The sequence below is a fragment of the Hyaena hyaena genome, unplaced genomic scaffold (assembly GCF_003009895.1).
Source record: "Hyaena hyaena isolate Hyena2069 unplaced genomic scaffold, ASM300989v1 scaffold_1462, whole genome shotgun sequence".
In the NCBI taxonomy this organism is placed as follows: domain Eukaryota; kingdom Metazoa; phylum Chordata; class Mammalia; order Carnivora; family Hyaenidae; genus Hyaena; species Hyaena hyaena.
The window spans coordinates 261,319-277,411 of NW_024082096.1; the positions used below are offsets into that span (position 1 = coordinate 261,319).

General features: G+C 44.8%; 2 protein-coding genes across 4 annotated transcripts in view; both read right to left on the reverse strand.

Moving 5' to 3' along the window:
• CABIN1 (calcineurin binding protein 1) overlaps nt 1-8,966 on the reverse strand; it is a 153,224-nt gene extending 144,258 nt beyond the window's left edge. The window contains exon 1 of one of the 3 annotated variants that reach the window (XM_039223826.1): nt 8,900-8,966. The gene's annotated coding sequence lies outside the window, so the exon portion shown is untranslated. Of the gene's footprint in view, nt 1-2,045; nt 2,064-8,522; nt 8,712-8,899 lie in introns of those variants that run through there. The other 2 variants (XM_039223829.1, XM_039223827.1) reach the window with 2 other exon arrangements.
• A 2,375-nt stretch (nt 8,967-11,341) lies between these two features.
• LOC120225644 (D-dopachrome decarboxylase) lies at nt 11,342-13,802 on the reverse strand. The gene is made up of 3 exons (XM_039223824.1): nt 13,551-13,802; nt 13,048-13,223; nt 11,342-11,597 (listed from the first exon to the last, which is right to left on the reverse strand). Exons 1-3 carry the CDS (start codon nt 13,656-13,658, stop codon nt 11,525-11,527), a joined length of 357 nt encoding a protein of 118 aa, XP_039079755.1. The 5' UTR covers nt 13,659-13,802; the 3' UTR covers nt 11,342-11,524.
• Nucleotides 13,803-16,093: the final 2,291 nt, after the last annotated feature.

The following is a 16,093-nucleotide window of genomic DNA, read 5'->3' on the forward strand; positions in this document are numbered from 1 at the left end:
AAACTAGAATTTACTAAGACTACAACCACCACCATCAACAACAACCAAAGACAAGCCCTTCTATCTAAAAATTTAAGAACCTCCAAAACTTTTGGGTGAAAAGAAATGCAACTATAATTGGAGAAATTTAAAGAAATACTAACAATGAAAACACAAATACTGATATATGTGAAAACACAACAAAATCATCTAAGGGGGGGAATCGGATTTTATTATCTCCATAGAAGAGAAAGCCTTTAAGAAAATTCAACACTCCTTCATGATAAAAAGCATTCAAGAATTTCTCATGTAGAAACACTAAAGGCAGTTCATTAATACCAGGAACAAAGCTCATTATGTCTGCTACTATCCACCACTGTACATAATGTACTAGCAATGCCATAAGAAAAGGAAGGGACACCTGGGTGGTTCAGTCGGTTAAGCGTCGACTTCAGCTCAAGTTATGATCTCATGGTTCAAGAGTTCAAGCCCCGCATTGGGCTCCATACTGGCAGCTCAGAGCCTAGAGCTGCTTTGGATTCTGTGTCTCCCTCTCACTCTGCCCCTCCCCTGCTTGCACTCTGTCTCTGTCTCTGCCTCTCTCTCTCAAAAATAAAATTTAAAAAAAATTTTTTTTAAATAAGAAAAGGGAAACCAATTAGAGATATAAGAATGGGTAAAGAAGTAAGACAATCATTAATTTCAGACAATATAATATAATACCCAGAAAACCCCAACATCAACAATAAAAATAATAAAAGAACTCAATGAAGTAGCATGATAGAAAATTAACATATAAAAATCAATAGTGATCACATAAAAAATAAACAGAAGACATTATGATAGAGAAAAATCCTGTTTATAATAGCAACAAGATGATTAAATACTTAGAAATTAAGTTAACAAGAAATGTGCAACCTATGCAAGGAAACTTTTTAAACACTACCAAAAGACATTAAAGTTGAACAAATGTAATGCATCCTAAGACATTCTTAGGAAGAACTCAATATTATAAAGATGTCAGTTCTCCCTAAATTAATTTATAAAATCAATGCAATACAAATAAAAATACCAACAAGATACTAGACAAGTTGATACTAAAGTTCATATGGAAAAACAAGCATGTAAGATAGCTAGGAAAAGTGAAGAAGAAAAGCTACAAGAGGGGATAAGCCCCACCATTAAAGTATACTATATATAAAGCCTCAGTACTTAAAAGAGTGGTACTGGTACATGCATGATAGAGAGATCACTCCCAGACTCAAGTACATATGAAAATTTTAAAGATGACAAAGGTGGGGGCGCCTGGGCGGCTCAGTTGGTTGAGTGTCCAAATCCTGATTTTAGCTCAAGTCATGATCTCAGGGTTCTTGAGAGTGAGCCCAGCATCAGACTCTGCACGGAGAGTGCAGAGCCTGCTTGAGATTCTCTCTCTTTTCCTCTCTCTGCCCCTCCCCACCACGTGCACAAACTCTCTCTCACACAAAATAAACATTAAGAAAATAAAATATGGCAGTGGTACCTAGGTGGCTCAGTCAGTTAAGCATCTGACTCTCATGGTATCAGCTCAGTCATGATCTCATAGTTCCTGAGACTGAGCTCCAGGTCAGGTTCCGCATGACCATGCAGAGCCTATTTGGGTTTCTCTCTCCTTCTCTTTCTGTCCCTTACCCCTACTTGCTCTAGCTTTCTCTCTCAAACACAATAAACATTTAAAAATAATAATAAAGGGGTGCCTAGGTGGCTAAGTTGCTTAAGTGTCTGACTTCAGCACAGGTCATATCTCACCAGTTTTGAGTCTGAGCCCCCCCACATCCAACTCTGTGCTGACAGCTCAGAGCCTGGAGCCTGCTTCCAATTCTATGTCTCCCTCTTTCTCTGCCCCTCCCCCACTCACACTCTGTCTCTCTCTCAAAAATAAAAATAAACATTAAAACATTTTTAATAATAAAATAAAATATAGCAAAGGTAGTATCTCAAATCATTGGGGTCAAAATGAACTTTGTAATAAGACTTGCTCGGAAAAATTGATAACCATTTGGAAAAAGATAAAATTAGATCCTTACCTCATCCCATAAACATAAATTCCATATGGATTCAGGGATCTAAATGAAAACCAAAAGAACCATACAAATACTGGTAGAAAACATGGATGAATCCCTCTTTAACCTGGTATATAACCTTTCTATGATTTAAAATCCAAAGGCAGTGAAAAAAATATTAATATATTTAACTACATAATAATGTTTTTAAATTTTGGGGTACCTGGATGGCTCAGTGGGTTAAGCATCAGACTTCAGCTCAAGTCCTGATCTCTTGGTTTGTGAGTTCTAGCCCCACATAGGGCTCTCTGCTGTCAGCGCAGACTGCCTCAGATCCTGTCCCTCTCTCTCTGCCCCTCCCCAACTCGCACTCCGTGTGTGTGTGTGTGTGTGTGTGTGTGTGTGTGTCTCTTTCTTTCTCTCAAAAATAAATAAACATTTAAAAAATTAAAAAAAAAAAAAAAAAAGATTTGTGGTTACCAGAGGTAGGGAAGGGAAGTGAAGAAAACTGAATGTGGCCAAAAGGTACAAACTTCCAGTTATAAGTACTAGGGATATAATGTACATGGTAACTATAGTAACACTGCTGTGTGGTATATTGTGAAAGTTAAGGGAGTTAATCCTAAGAGTTCTTATCACAAGGGAAAAACATTTTTTCTTTTTTTTTTTTTTTTTATCTATATGAGATGAGATGATGGATGTTGACAAAACTTATTGTGGTAATCATTTCATAATACATATAAGTCAAGTCATTATGCTATATACCTTAAAACTGAATAGTGCTATATGTCAATTATACCATGATAAAATTTTTTAAAAATTTCAATTGGAAAAAAATTTTTTAATCAGAAAAAATAGTCAAAAGTCACCTGATAAATTGAGAGAAAATATTTGCAACATATACTGTAGACAAATACGTAAAGAGTTCTTAAAAACTATTAGACACAGCATTATTCACAATAGTCAAAATGTAGAAGCAACTAAGTAAGTGCCCACTCACAGATGAATGGAGAAACAAAATGTGGTGTATACATACAATGGATTATTATTCAACCTTAAAAAGGAAGGACATTCTGACACAGGCTACAACGTGGATGAACCTTGAAGACATTATGCTCAGTGAAATAAGCAAGCACAAAATGACAGTGTATGATTCCACTTATATGAGGTACCCAAAGCAGTCAAATTCATAGAGACAGAAAATAAAATGGTGGTTGCCATAGGCTGGGGGAGGGGAAGAACAGAGAGTGTTTAATAGGTACAGAGTTTTCATTTCAGAAGATGGAAAAAAGGTTCTGGAGATGGATGGTGGTAAGGGTTGCAGAACAGTGTGGATGCCTTAATGCCACTGAACTGTACACTTAAAACTACTTTAAAAATTAAATTTCACATTAAGTATGTTATATCACGAGCAAAGAAGAAAACTGGTAGAAAAACAGGGAAAGTATATGTGCAAAAACAGACATTCAACTGGCTATCAAACATATGAAAAAATGCTCACACTCACTTATAATTAGAGAAATGCAAATTAAAACAGCAGTGAGACACTATGTCTCTCACACTATCACTATCACGCTGGCAAAAATTAAAATTAACGAGGGGAAAAAAAGAGAAGGAAGGAAAACAAATCACAAGAGACTCTTAATGATAGAGAACACACTGAAGGTTGATGGAGGGAGGTGGGTGGGGAGTGTGCTGGATGGGTGATGGGTATTAAAAAGGGCACTTGGGGTGCCTGGGTGGCTCTGTCGGTTAAGTGTCCCACTTTGGCTCAGATCATGATATCGCGGTTGGTGAGTTCAAGCCCCAGGACAGGCTCTGTGCTGACAGGTCTGAGCCTGGGACCTGCTTTGGATTCTGTGTCTCTTTCTCTCCCTCTGCCCACTCCCCCTGCCTCCCCCACACACACCTGTGCTAGCTCTCTCAAAAATAAATAAACATGTAAAAAAAAAATTTTTAAAAAGGGGACTTGTGATAACCACTGGATGTTATATGTAAGTGATAAATCATTTAATTCTACTCCTGAAACCAATATTGCATTGTACATTAACTAACTAAAAATTTAAATTAATTTTTTAATTAAAATTAACAAAAATTAACAGCACATTCTGTTGGAAAAGTTGTCAGGAAACAGGCATGATTTTCATACACTGCTGATGGGAATGCCAACTGGCATAACCACTCTCGAGGGGAATTTGACAAGAGCTAACAAAACTACAAATGCCCTTAGCTTTCAACCCAGCAATTCCACTTCTAGGAATCAATCTTGAAGATGCACCTCCAACAATATTAAATACATACACACAGGGTTATTCATTCCAGCATTGTTTGTAATTTCAAAAAACTGGAAACAACCTAAATGACTACAGATAGTATAGTGGATGAATAAACTATGGTACATCCACACAATGAAGTAATATGTATCTGTAAAAATTAATGAGGAAATGTTTATAGCAGCATTATTTATAATAACCAAAAAATAGAAACAAGCCAAATGTCCATCAACTGATAAATGGATAAATAAAAAGTAACGAACTACTGACAACAGGATGAACCATGAAAACATGCTAAGTGAAAGAAGCCAGTCACAGACCACATCTTGGATGATCCCATTAATAAGAAGTGTCCAGAAAGGGCAAGTCTATATAGACAGAAAGTATTCATGACTACCTCGAGATAGAGGAAAAGACGAGAAGTGACTTCTAACAGGTACAGGGTTTCTTTCTGGTGTGATAAAATGTTCTAAAATTGATTGTGGTGATGCTCGCACAGCTCTATGAATATTAAAAACCACCGAATTGTATGTAAATTTTATCTCAATAAATAGGCAAATTGTATGCAAATTTTATTTCAATAAAACTTTTTAAAAATGAATAAGATTTCTATGAACACATACAGGGTGATTTTCAAGACATTGTTGAGTGAAAAAAGCAAACACAATTATCTTTAGCATGCCACCTTTCATATACAAAAGAAGAGGATATAAGAAATTACACTACCACCTATTTATTTGCACAAAAGAAAGGATAATCCAAACACCAAAGAGATCAGTTGGCTGCAGGGGATAAGTGGGAAAGGGGTGAAAGGTAGGGGAGAACAGGGACAAGGTGGCAGGGGTGGGAGAGTGAGTGACACTTTCCTGAGTATACCTTTGTTACAGTTCTCTCTTAGAAGTACAGTCATGTTCCCCCCTTGAAAAATAATTAAAACCAACTAAGTTCTAGGGGGAACCCAAAATGTAATATAAACATGAACAATGAACCCACTGCATTACAAATTACATAACCACGCTGAAGGGCATAACAGAGAATTGTGATTCCAGAGCTGGGGATAGAGAGGACACAGGATAAGCCTGGAACAGGGGCGCTTGGGTGGCTCAGCAGGTTAAGCGGGTTAAGCAACCAGCTCTTGATTTAGACTCAGGTTCATGATCTCACAGTTCGTGAGTTCGAGCCCTGCATCAGACTCTGCACAGAGTCTGCCTGGGATTTTCCCTCTCCCTCTCTCTGCCCCTCCCTTGCTCATGCTCGGTCTCTCTCTTCTCTCAAAATAAAAACAAATATGAAAAAGAAATTAAAAAAAAAAAAAAAAAAGAGGGGCGCCTGGGTGGCTGAGTTGGTTGGGCGTCCAGCTTTGGCTCAGGTCATGATCTCACAGTTCGTGGGTTCAAGCCCAGCATTGGGCTCTGTGCCAACAGCTCAGAGCCTGGAGCCTGTCTTCAGATTCTGTGTCTCCCTCTTTCTCTGACCCTCCCCTGCTCATGCGGTCTATCTCTCTCTCTCTCTCTCTCTCTCTCAAAAATAAATAAAACATTAAAAAAAAAAGATAAGCCTGGAACATCTTATGGTGCCAGAAAATAAGTCAATGCTCCCAAAAACTGATAAGGATTTGTTTACAGGACACAGCAGCTAACCTAAAGGAGATCCTAAATAGACAAAGCCAGGACACTGAACAACAAAATAATGGTAATATTAGGTTTAAATCCATGGAATAAAATGAATATCCATGGTCCATACTAAATAAGTGAAAGGACAGTTCTTCCTTTAATAGAATTTGAATTAATAAATGTAGAAGGAAAGAGAGAAATAGGTAATCACCTTTAGGCAAATACCACAGAGACCTACAGATGGATGTTAACCACAGTCTGGGGCATAAATTTGAGAAAACCAGAATGCCCATATATTCAAAGCATCTCCCCCAAGATACTAACTAGAAAGGGAAAGATAGTAACTTTATAGTATAGAAACCTGGCAGACACCAACTAAACCATGCAATCAAGACAAACATCACCAGTAATAAGACCTATCAGCATCCTGAACTCCTTGATATGATGCACGATGTTTGTATTATTCTGGCCAGAAGTGCATGGCCTCACTCCAATCATGAGAAAACAGGAGACAAATCCAAGCTGAAGGATAGAGACAAATCCAAGTTGAGGGGTATTAGACAAAATAACTGATCAGTACTCTTGAAAAATTTCAAGGCCAAGAAAGACAAGACTAAGTAATTGCTAAGAACTAAGGAGCAATAACTAAATGCAATATGGGAAGTTAAATAGGATCATAGAATGAAAAATAGAACATTGGGCAAAACTGGTGATATTCAAACTAGGTTTATGGCTGAGTTAATAAGATTGTACCAATATCAGTTTGCTGTTCTTGATGGTTCTATTATGATTATGTAAGATGTGAGCATTAAGGCAAGCAGGGTGATGGACAGAAGGAAACTGTGTAATATTGTTGCACCTTTTCTCTAAACCTAAAATTAGTTTAAAATAAACAATCTAAAAAGAAATTGCCATTTGAGATCATGTATTCATCATCTGTAAGCAATCAATGTGAGGATGGGGACCATGTCATACTGTTCACCACAAACCCCAGAAAGAAACCCACTAGAAGGAGAAAAAAAGAGTAGCTATTGAATAAAGAAAGAAAATATCTATTCATTTCTCAGACTCCCAGCCTACCAATCATATTATCCCAGAATGGCACATTCAGGAGTTTAACCTCACAAATTTTTAAACTCTTTAGACTATGGTTTCCACGACCTTAAGAACACATAAAGAAAAGCACACTTTGAGCACTTCAGCACCCTGACCCAGTCAGCGATGAGCATGGCGTTTCCTGAGATGCTCTAGTCTGGGAGTCAGGAAGCCTAGGTCTTAGGCCGCGCTGTGGCACTACCTGGCTGTGTGGGCTAACTTGACATAAGAGGCCCCTCACTGGGTCCCACTTTCCTCTACCCTAGGAGGCTATCGGCTAGACTAGGACTCAGCAAGCTAACCAGCCTACTGTGTTTGTACAGCCCAGGAGCAAAGAATGGTTTTGACATTTTTAAATGGATGAAAAACTTTGTGACACATAACATTATATAAAAATTACATAAAATTCAAATTCAGTGTCTATAATAAAGTTTTATTGGAACACTATCACTGGTATACCTAGTGTCTCTGCATGTATCCACTACACAATGCCAGAACTGAGTCAGGGCGCTTGGGTGGCTCAGTCTGTTAAGTAGCCGACTTCGGCTCAGGTCATGATCTTCATCTAGAGATCTGAGAGTTTGAGACCCTGACAGGTCTGTGCTGTTAGCACAGAGCCTGGAAACTGCTTCAGATTCTGTGTTTCCCTCTCTCTATGTGCTCGTGCTCCTTCTCTCTCTCTCTCTGTCTCTCTCTCTCAAAAATAAACAAACATTAAAAAAGAATGGGGCACTAGGGTGGTTCAGTCTGTTGAGTGTTGAGCATCGACTTTAGCTCAGGTCATCTCAGGTCATGATCTCACAGTTCTGAGTTGGAGCCCCACATTGGGCTCTGTGCTGACAGCTCAGAGCCTGGAGACTGCTTGAGATTCTGTCTTCCTCTCCCTCTGCCCCTGCCCCGCTCACTAATGCAAGCCTGTGCCCCCGCGCCCCCGCTCTCTTTCTCTCAAAAATAAACATTAAAAAAAAATTTTTTTAATGCCAGAACTGAGTACACAGAGCAGGCCCCCTAAGCTAGGACTAAAATACTATTATAATTGTGCTTATTATATTCACAACATACGACGATATAATTATAATTATATATTATATTAGTATTATAAATGTCATTACACTTACAACAGAAGTTTGCCGACCTCTGAAGGAGGTCTTTGACCCACAGATCCATAGTAGCACAGGCCCCAAAGAGTTAAGTGGCTCCAAAGCCACTTGTGCAGACACCTGAGAGTGTAAGTAGGTTCTATCTAGCCAAAGCCCTCCTCCTCCTCCTGGGAGGCAGTGCGGTCAAGATAGTCTAAGGGCGCCTGGCTGTCTCAGTCGGTGGAGCATGCCACTCTCGATCTCGGGGTTGAAAGTTCCAGCCAACACTGGCTGTAGAGATTACTAAATAATAAAATCTTTACCAAAAAAATTGTCTAGACTTCGGCTGACCCACTAGTTGGCTAGCTGACTCTGGACAAGTCCCCTCCTCTCGCCTCGGTCTGTTTCCACCGTGTAAATGGCGCTAATAACAGTACTTACCTCGCAGGGCTGCTGTGAAGGTGAAGAGAAAGGACGCGGGTAGAGGCTCAGCACCGGGCTCAGCACCCGGCGGAAGCAAAACCAATGGTGGCTCCTGTTGCAGTCACTAAAAACCACTCCCGAGGCTGTAGCCCCGTCCTAGACACTCCAGGTGGCAGCCAGAGCCGTGAAGAGGCCCGGCGTCACCGCTCCCGCTCTCCGGCCTCGGTTTCCCCGACTGTGCCACTCAGGCTACCAGAGGTGCCCCCCTGCATCCGCACTGGCCTCGGCCCCCCGCCCACCGCCCCTCAGGCCTGGGCCCCCACTCCTGCCACTGGTTCAACAGAGCCGCGCCCCCACCCGAGGGACGTCCCCAAACCTGCAGTCCTAGAACTCACCAGGCGTCTCCACGGCAACGGCCGGCCTGCCGAGACCCTCGCGCCGGCTGGCCGCCCGCCTGACAATAAGGCGCGCTCCCATTGGCTCCGTTGCCGGCTCCGTTAGCCAATCAGCGAGGGCGCACGCGCTGCACGCCTGCCGTGAAGGCTCTACGCGACCCTGCGGGCTGCAAACGCTTGGCGTGGAGTGTAAACCTTCCTGGTCCTCGGTATTTGGTACCTGAACTGTTGTGGGCTCGGAGCGCCAGCTGGCGGTCGGACTCCACGCCCCATCGCTTGTACTATTTGGGAAGCGCTGAGTTCGGTGCCCGGCCCTGAGCAGTAGCTAAATGACGATGGGCCGTGCTTTTGTTTGTTACAACCTGGGACAGGTACTCTGAAGGCGATGTAAACTCTGGGAACACTTGGACCCACGGGAGGAGGAGCGTTCTTTTTATACTCCGTGCCTCACCTAGTTCCGAAAAGGATTTGAAGCCCAAAAGGCACAGATACTATCAACTATTAAAACAAAGGAAAAGCAAAAATCACAAAAAAATCAAGACCGGGTGAATGAACGGGCTGACGAGGGAGTGACAGAGTTCCAAACTCTAAAAAAGAATTCGTCATTAAAAGTTTTCTGAAAACGGCCTTGGGCTGAGAGAGGTTAAACTCTTGGGGGCGAAGCGTTTTTGAGAAGTACTTTCCAGCCTTTCTTGATTCTAGCAACAATGGTTTACATAGGAATGAACGTTACGGCTTTCTCTTTGACCTTATAGAAAGATGGTAAAATCATGATGAAGATCTCAAAGCGTCAGTTCAGAACAATAAAGCTTTAGTGATACCCAGGAATTCCAACTATTATTGAGTCCCAAACCTTGACTTTGCCTTGGAGGGAGGGGCAGTGGACAGAAGTATAAACACACGGTTTCAAAGTTTCGTGGATAGCACACATCCTTGGATGCAGCTCTCACACCTGAGTATATTGAAATAGCTCTGGAGTGAAACGTTGAAAAAAGATGGGAGGGTGGTCCACGCAGCAGGAAGCTATGTGGCAACCTTTTGGAGGTAAGAGATAGTGCAAGCCATGCTGAATCCTCAGGCAGCACAGTGTTACCAGGGGGCAAAGCTCAAGGCCACAAAGTGGATAATGTGGAAAGGGGGAGGGGAGAGTCCCCACAGCAAATCCAAGACATCACACTTACTATAGTGGGGATAAGACATTTGAGGTGGGACCAGATAGAAAGCTGCTGCCTTATAGTCTTGGCTAGGGTTGGGCCTGAATCCCTTCTTGAGTGCTTCAACCATTCATTCTATGATACAAACATTCCCTGAGCCCCTCTGGGAAGCACGGCCCCCATGATGGCAGACAGAATGAGTGCAGGAACAGTTGGGACAGGGGGCCAAAAGAAGGAACTCCAACCTGTAGCTGTTAATGGGAATACACAGCAGTGGTCACTCCATTGGAAACTAACTTTACTGATTATATTAACAACATAGACTTAAAATTTCAATTCAGTATTTCACTGGTACACTGAAGACAAGAATGATCAGACCTTCAACTCTGTAGAGAAATGCAGTGCCCATCACAGTGTCCTAAGGGTCATGATATGTAAACTCTGCATCAAACATCTGGAAGGAAACCAAAAAGGACACCCTTTTGCGTCCTGCCCATATATGCCCTGAAATGTGAGAGTGTGATATAGTATTTAGATGTAGGGCGGGGATTGCATTCATTACGTTTCTAATGGCAGGCATTGCATTTCCAGGTGTGCCATTCTGGGACATGGGTTTTACAAGGTGTACAGCTACCGAGAATTTTCAGCAAGACGCATGGGAGAAGATGGGAGTTTGGAAATGCCTAGGAAAGGTCCCAGAAGCCCAGCCGTCCTGCCCTCCTGCTGGGCACATTCTATGGGCAGTAAACTGTACAGGCCAGCCCAAGCTGAGGGCAAGAACAACTGGTCAGCAAAATCAGCAGGAAGACCCAGGCTGGACCAGCTGCCCACCCAACCAGCCTGCACATGGGCATGGAGAGCAGGGCCTCCAGGCTGCACCTTCCACACTTGGATTCGAACAGCCTATATACAAATACATGAGACAGTGGTCTTGAAGACAGAAAAGATCCCATCTCTCAGCTTCCCTAAAGTTCCCACTTCATAAACCAACACCACTGCCCAGGGTGACCGAGAATGCCAGGGAGGGGTAAAGGGATATAAAGAAGTCATGTTTGAAAGTTCTCAGGACACCTGGGTGACTTAGTCGGTTAAGCATCTGACTCTTGATATTGGCTCAGGTCATGGTCTCGAGGCTGTGAGTTCAAGGCCCGAGGCAGGCTCCGTGTTGAGTGTGTAGAGTCTGCTTAGGATATTCTCTCCCTCTCTCTCTCTCGCTGCCCCTCCCTTGCTCATGTTCTCTCTCTCTCAAAATAAATAAATAAACATTTTAAAAAAGAAGAAGAAGAGGAAAAGAAAGAAGATCTCTTCCTTTATTTGACACAAGGATAGGGAAGAAGAGGACTTGTAAGGCCACAGGCACATTGCATGAAGGGGCACCAGAAGCTGGTATCCACCAGGCCTTTCCTCTGCCAGAAAGCCTCTCTGGAAGGGGCAGACAGCTCACAGATGCCCTGGATGCCCTCTGTGTCAATCATAGAAAAGTCATGACTGTCCCTTTCTTGCCAATCTGCCAGGGCTCCAGGGGGGAAAATCGGATAATTATCCTTCAAGAGACAGAAAAAAAAAAAAAAAAAAGATGTCATTAGCTCCTTGGCTAATGCCTCATATTCCAAGACCCCTAGCCAGGCACTCCCAACATGGACTCCCTGACCAGCCTGCCTTAGTCTGGCAGGCATTTTGCAAGCCCGCTTCATCTCGTTAATGATCTCCCCCTGGGGGCCCGTCAGAAGCAGGATGTGGCTGCCCCTGGACAACACTCAACATAGCATCCTCGATGGTCGCTGTATGCTGTCTACGGGCTCAGAGGTGCAGCCCTCCCGCTTTCAAACTCCAGGCTCTCTGGGGCATCCGCAGTGCCCCTGACACCTTTGTTTCCTCAAAGCCTAGCACAAAACCAGGCACGGGGTGACCCCCCACTTATGTCTGTGGAGTGAACAAACATGTCCCTCTCATAGAAGTGATGGAAAATTCCTGGTGAAGAGCAGGATACTTGGGGTAGCCTAAGGGGTCATAGGGGAAAGGCTGTATGTGACAGCTTTAGCTTTCCCATCAGTAACCCTCATGGGGATGGCATGTCTGCACAAGGTGGTGTGAACAGAGGGGCAGAGCTTGCATGGATCCAGTGGGATCATGCATGTAAGGTACCTAGCTGGAACATGGTAAGCGTTCATATGTTACCTATTATTGTTACAATTATTATCTCACCCCAGCTTAAGGACCAGGTCTGAGCACTCCCAGGGTGCTCCCCTACCTGAGCCAACAAAGGATCCATTCTGGAAGATTCTTTCAAGCTTCTCTTGCTCTTAGTTCCTCACAGGCATGGGCGTGGCACAGGAATATTTTTCACCCAGGAAGAAACTTTAGCCCTGCCACAGAATCCCATGTTTATGGGCTATATGGGCTTCTTGGGTGATCATTTAATACATGCCCCTCTAGTCACAGAAGAGAAGGCTGTGCTGGACCTAGAACCCAGGTCTCCAGACATCTGGGCTACAGGCCCAAAGGTCACACAACTTCAGGACATACCCAGAATTCCTCCTGACCAGGCTGGAGAAGCTCTCCTAGAAAATTACTCTTGATTTTCTAAGATGTGGAGAAGACTAAAGGCAAATCATAAATGGCTATAGCTTTGTCAGGTTAATAACATTCTACCCTGCATGGTGCCAAGGGAGCTACAGTGCACTGCCATCCCACATGACTTTGGCAATAACCCCAGGGAGTAAAGTCTAGCCTTCCCGCTTTCAAAGATGGAAACATTGAGGTTGAAGAAGCCACGCCTTGCCCACGTGTCAAGGGGACTATGGCAGAGCCAGGAATTCATTCAATTCCACTACCATTCTGAGGGTAGACATACCATCCGAGGACCTGGGGCCCTCGGCCCTTCTTGGGCAGGGCGAGGAGTGCATTTCCCCCCCCCCCCCCCCGCCCTCCCCAGCCTTGCAAGGGGCCTTGGGATGGGATCACTGCCCCCATCTTCTCCCTGCCCCCACGCACCGATCCTGGCCCAGGCCCATCTCCTTGGTGAGGAACTCGAAGAATCGGGCGCTGTGTCCACGGTTCTCCTCGGCGGTGCCCACCACACCGATAGAGGAGATGATCAGCTGCGCGCAGGGATCCGTAGAGCCGTTCACCGCCATGGCCAGACCTGGTCGCACCGTCACGTTCACGCGCTGCGGGGAACACGAAAGTTTCGCCTGAAGTTTGTGCAGGCCGAGTTGCTCTGAGGACCCCGGAGGGCGACACCCTACACGCACGGACCCCTGGGGTCAGGGCTAGAGGCTCGGGGCGGGGTCCTTGGAGGTCACGCTGGTGTCAGGGCCAGGGAAAGCAGCAAGGAGCAGACATGAGGGGTGGGGCCGCGGGGTCACAGGGATAGGTAGGCCGCAGATCCCTGCGACAAAGAGCCCGGGTTGCGGTGGGGTAGCCGGGACGTGGACAGAGCCTGACCTCTGGTCCACCAGCCTCAGCCCGCCCCATGTTCCCCGGTCCATGCTCACGTCCTCAGGTTTGCTCAGGATGGTTGCGGTGGCCGCGCAGAGCCGCTTCTCCAGTCCTGCGGGCACACGGCCGGTAGGCAAATTCGTGTCCAACTCAACAAACGGCATGTCTGGCGGGAAGGAACTGGAGAGGCCACAGGAGCAGAGAAAGAACACACAGGGTACAGGTTGATGTTCCCGAGGGTCGCGGAAAAGACAGCAGTAGTGGGGCTCCACGAAAACCAGGCTCCTTATTGGCTGGGCAGACACGCAGCGCCCCCGGATTGGCTGCATAGTATACACCCCGCCTCTGATGGCGCGAATTTCCGGAAGTCCTAGGCTGGCAGGGGGGTGACTGGGGTGTGTGACCCTCCCCCAAAGACACTGGCTGAGCCATGGCCCCGCCCACCGTGTCCCAACCAATGCAGGCTCCAGCCACGTTGGCCGGAGGTTTTCCAGCTCGCTGAGTTGTGGGTGATGCAGTCCTCTGCTTCCTAATACGTATTTAGATTGTTAACCTTGGAAATAAAATTGCCAGTCATTTTACCAGTAAAAATGGGTTTATTTGGGGGGAAATTTTTTATTTGTTCGAGGATAGCAGAAAATTGCAATTTGGGACATGCAGCCTAAGGCAAAACCATAGGCAAGTCCAACCAATAAAGAGAAACTTTTTTTTTTTTTTAACAGAGAAAAGGGAGGAGTTGGGAAGGACTGTTAAAAACAAAAAGTCCGTGGGAATAAACTGGGAGTTAAAAGTGCAATGGTTTTTCAATAGCCGGGTTGTGACAGTCTCCATTGACTGGACTGTTTCGGAGCCGGCATCTTTCATTCCCCTGCAAGTAGTATATAGTCTTTTCACCTTGGGAATGCAAGGTGGGTTTCTTCCTGTAGGAGTAGCAAAGGGTTGCAATGAGTAGCAGGTGTGAGAGCTCCCCCTTCTGGCCTCCCAACTTTATTTTAAATGAGGTTTCCTTTATTCAGTTTCACAAAATGGGGGTCTGAACACACGCAAAACACGCACACCTGTAGGGGCCTTCCCCAGTCTCCATTTTTTTTTTTTTTTTACCGTGTTACCACCGTTTTCAAGTTACGCAACTTAACGTTATATGTGAAAATCTGCGCGTCAAAATCTGTGTTTCTCTTGACCAGGAGCCAAGTGACACCTGTGAATTCAGGTGAGGTTGGGTAGAGAACTCTGGTTCTCCACATCCCTACCTGACTCCCACAGACATCTTATCTGCCTTTGTGGTCTCTTGCACCTGTGGCAACCTTGTTTCATAGTGAAGTACTATCCACCAAGGGGTGAAAGCCATGTTTACAGTACCCTCTATTTTTATAGTCAAACAAAATGCATTACTTAGCACCTGGAAACCTGTTGACGTGGCTAGACATAGTACTTGCATCAATGTTGCAAAGTTGTTTGAATTGTGAATGAAAATACAATTGAAATTGTGTGGGTGGGTGTGAATGATCTCAATTACACTTCTAAAATTCTATATGAGTGTGCATATTAAAGAAGCTTTGGGACACCTGGCTGGCTCAGTTGGTGAACCATGCAACTATTGATCTCAGGGTTGTAGGTGTGAGCCCCATATTGGGTATAGAAATTACTTAAAAATAAAATCTTTTTAAAAAGATGGGGTGCCTGGGTGGCCCAGTCAGTTAAGCACCTGACTTTGGCTCAGGTCATGATCTCACAGTTCGTGGGTTCAACCACCACATCGGGCTCTGTGATGACAGCTCAGAGCCTTGGAGCCTGATTCAGATTTTGTGTCTCCTCCTCTCTTTGACCCTTGCCCACTCACACTCTGTCTCTCTTTCTTTCTCTCTCAAAAATAAACATTACAAACAAGGTGGGGAGAGCCTCCATGAGAAGGCAGGCAGGCTGAGAGGCTCTATTCATGACCCTGTCCCATTAGAAGTTTGTTGGATGACTAAAATATCAGAGGGTCTAGAACACAAGACAGGTAGATTGTGACAGTCTTGAGGAGAAAGGAGAAAGACAGGTGGCAAGTCTGGGACCCAGGGTGGGGCACAGATAAGACATTGGTTGGGGTTATGACTAGGCTTGGGAGATCAAGGCCTCTCAGCAGCACCCAGAGGGCCAGAAACTAATCTGGGACTTCCCTCCCTGTAAGGCACTTCCTAAACCAACCTTGCACCCCACCTCTGGGAGACAGCATCACCCCCAAGGGACGACAGAGACATAAGAGATGAAGGCCATGTCCAATTCAGACATCTCTTCGCCAGGTCAACCCCCAGCTGTGACAGATGCTCAGCCCAGGGGGTGTGGAACCAACTCTGTTCTAGGACTGAAAGAGGGAAGCACGGGGGGCTGAGGAGCCCAGAGGGGTCACCTGTCTTGGCCTGGGGCTGGAGAATTCAGGGAAGTCTCCCTAGAGAACCAACATGGTGACAAATGCCTAAAGACGAGGAGGGGCACCAGGCAAGGTGAGGAGAGGCCCTATAGGCAGTGGAAACAGCCTGAACGAAGGCCAGGAGGTGGAGGTAGAGGTGAAGGCATCTAAAATGATGGGCTATTATGTTCAGTCAGAAGGGGGTGC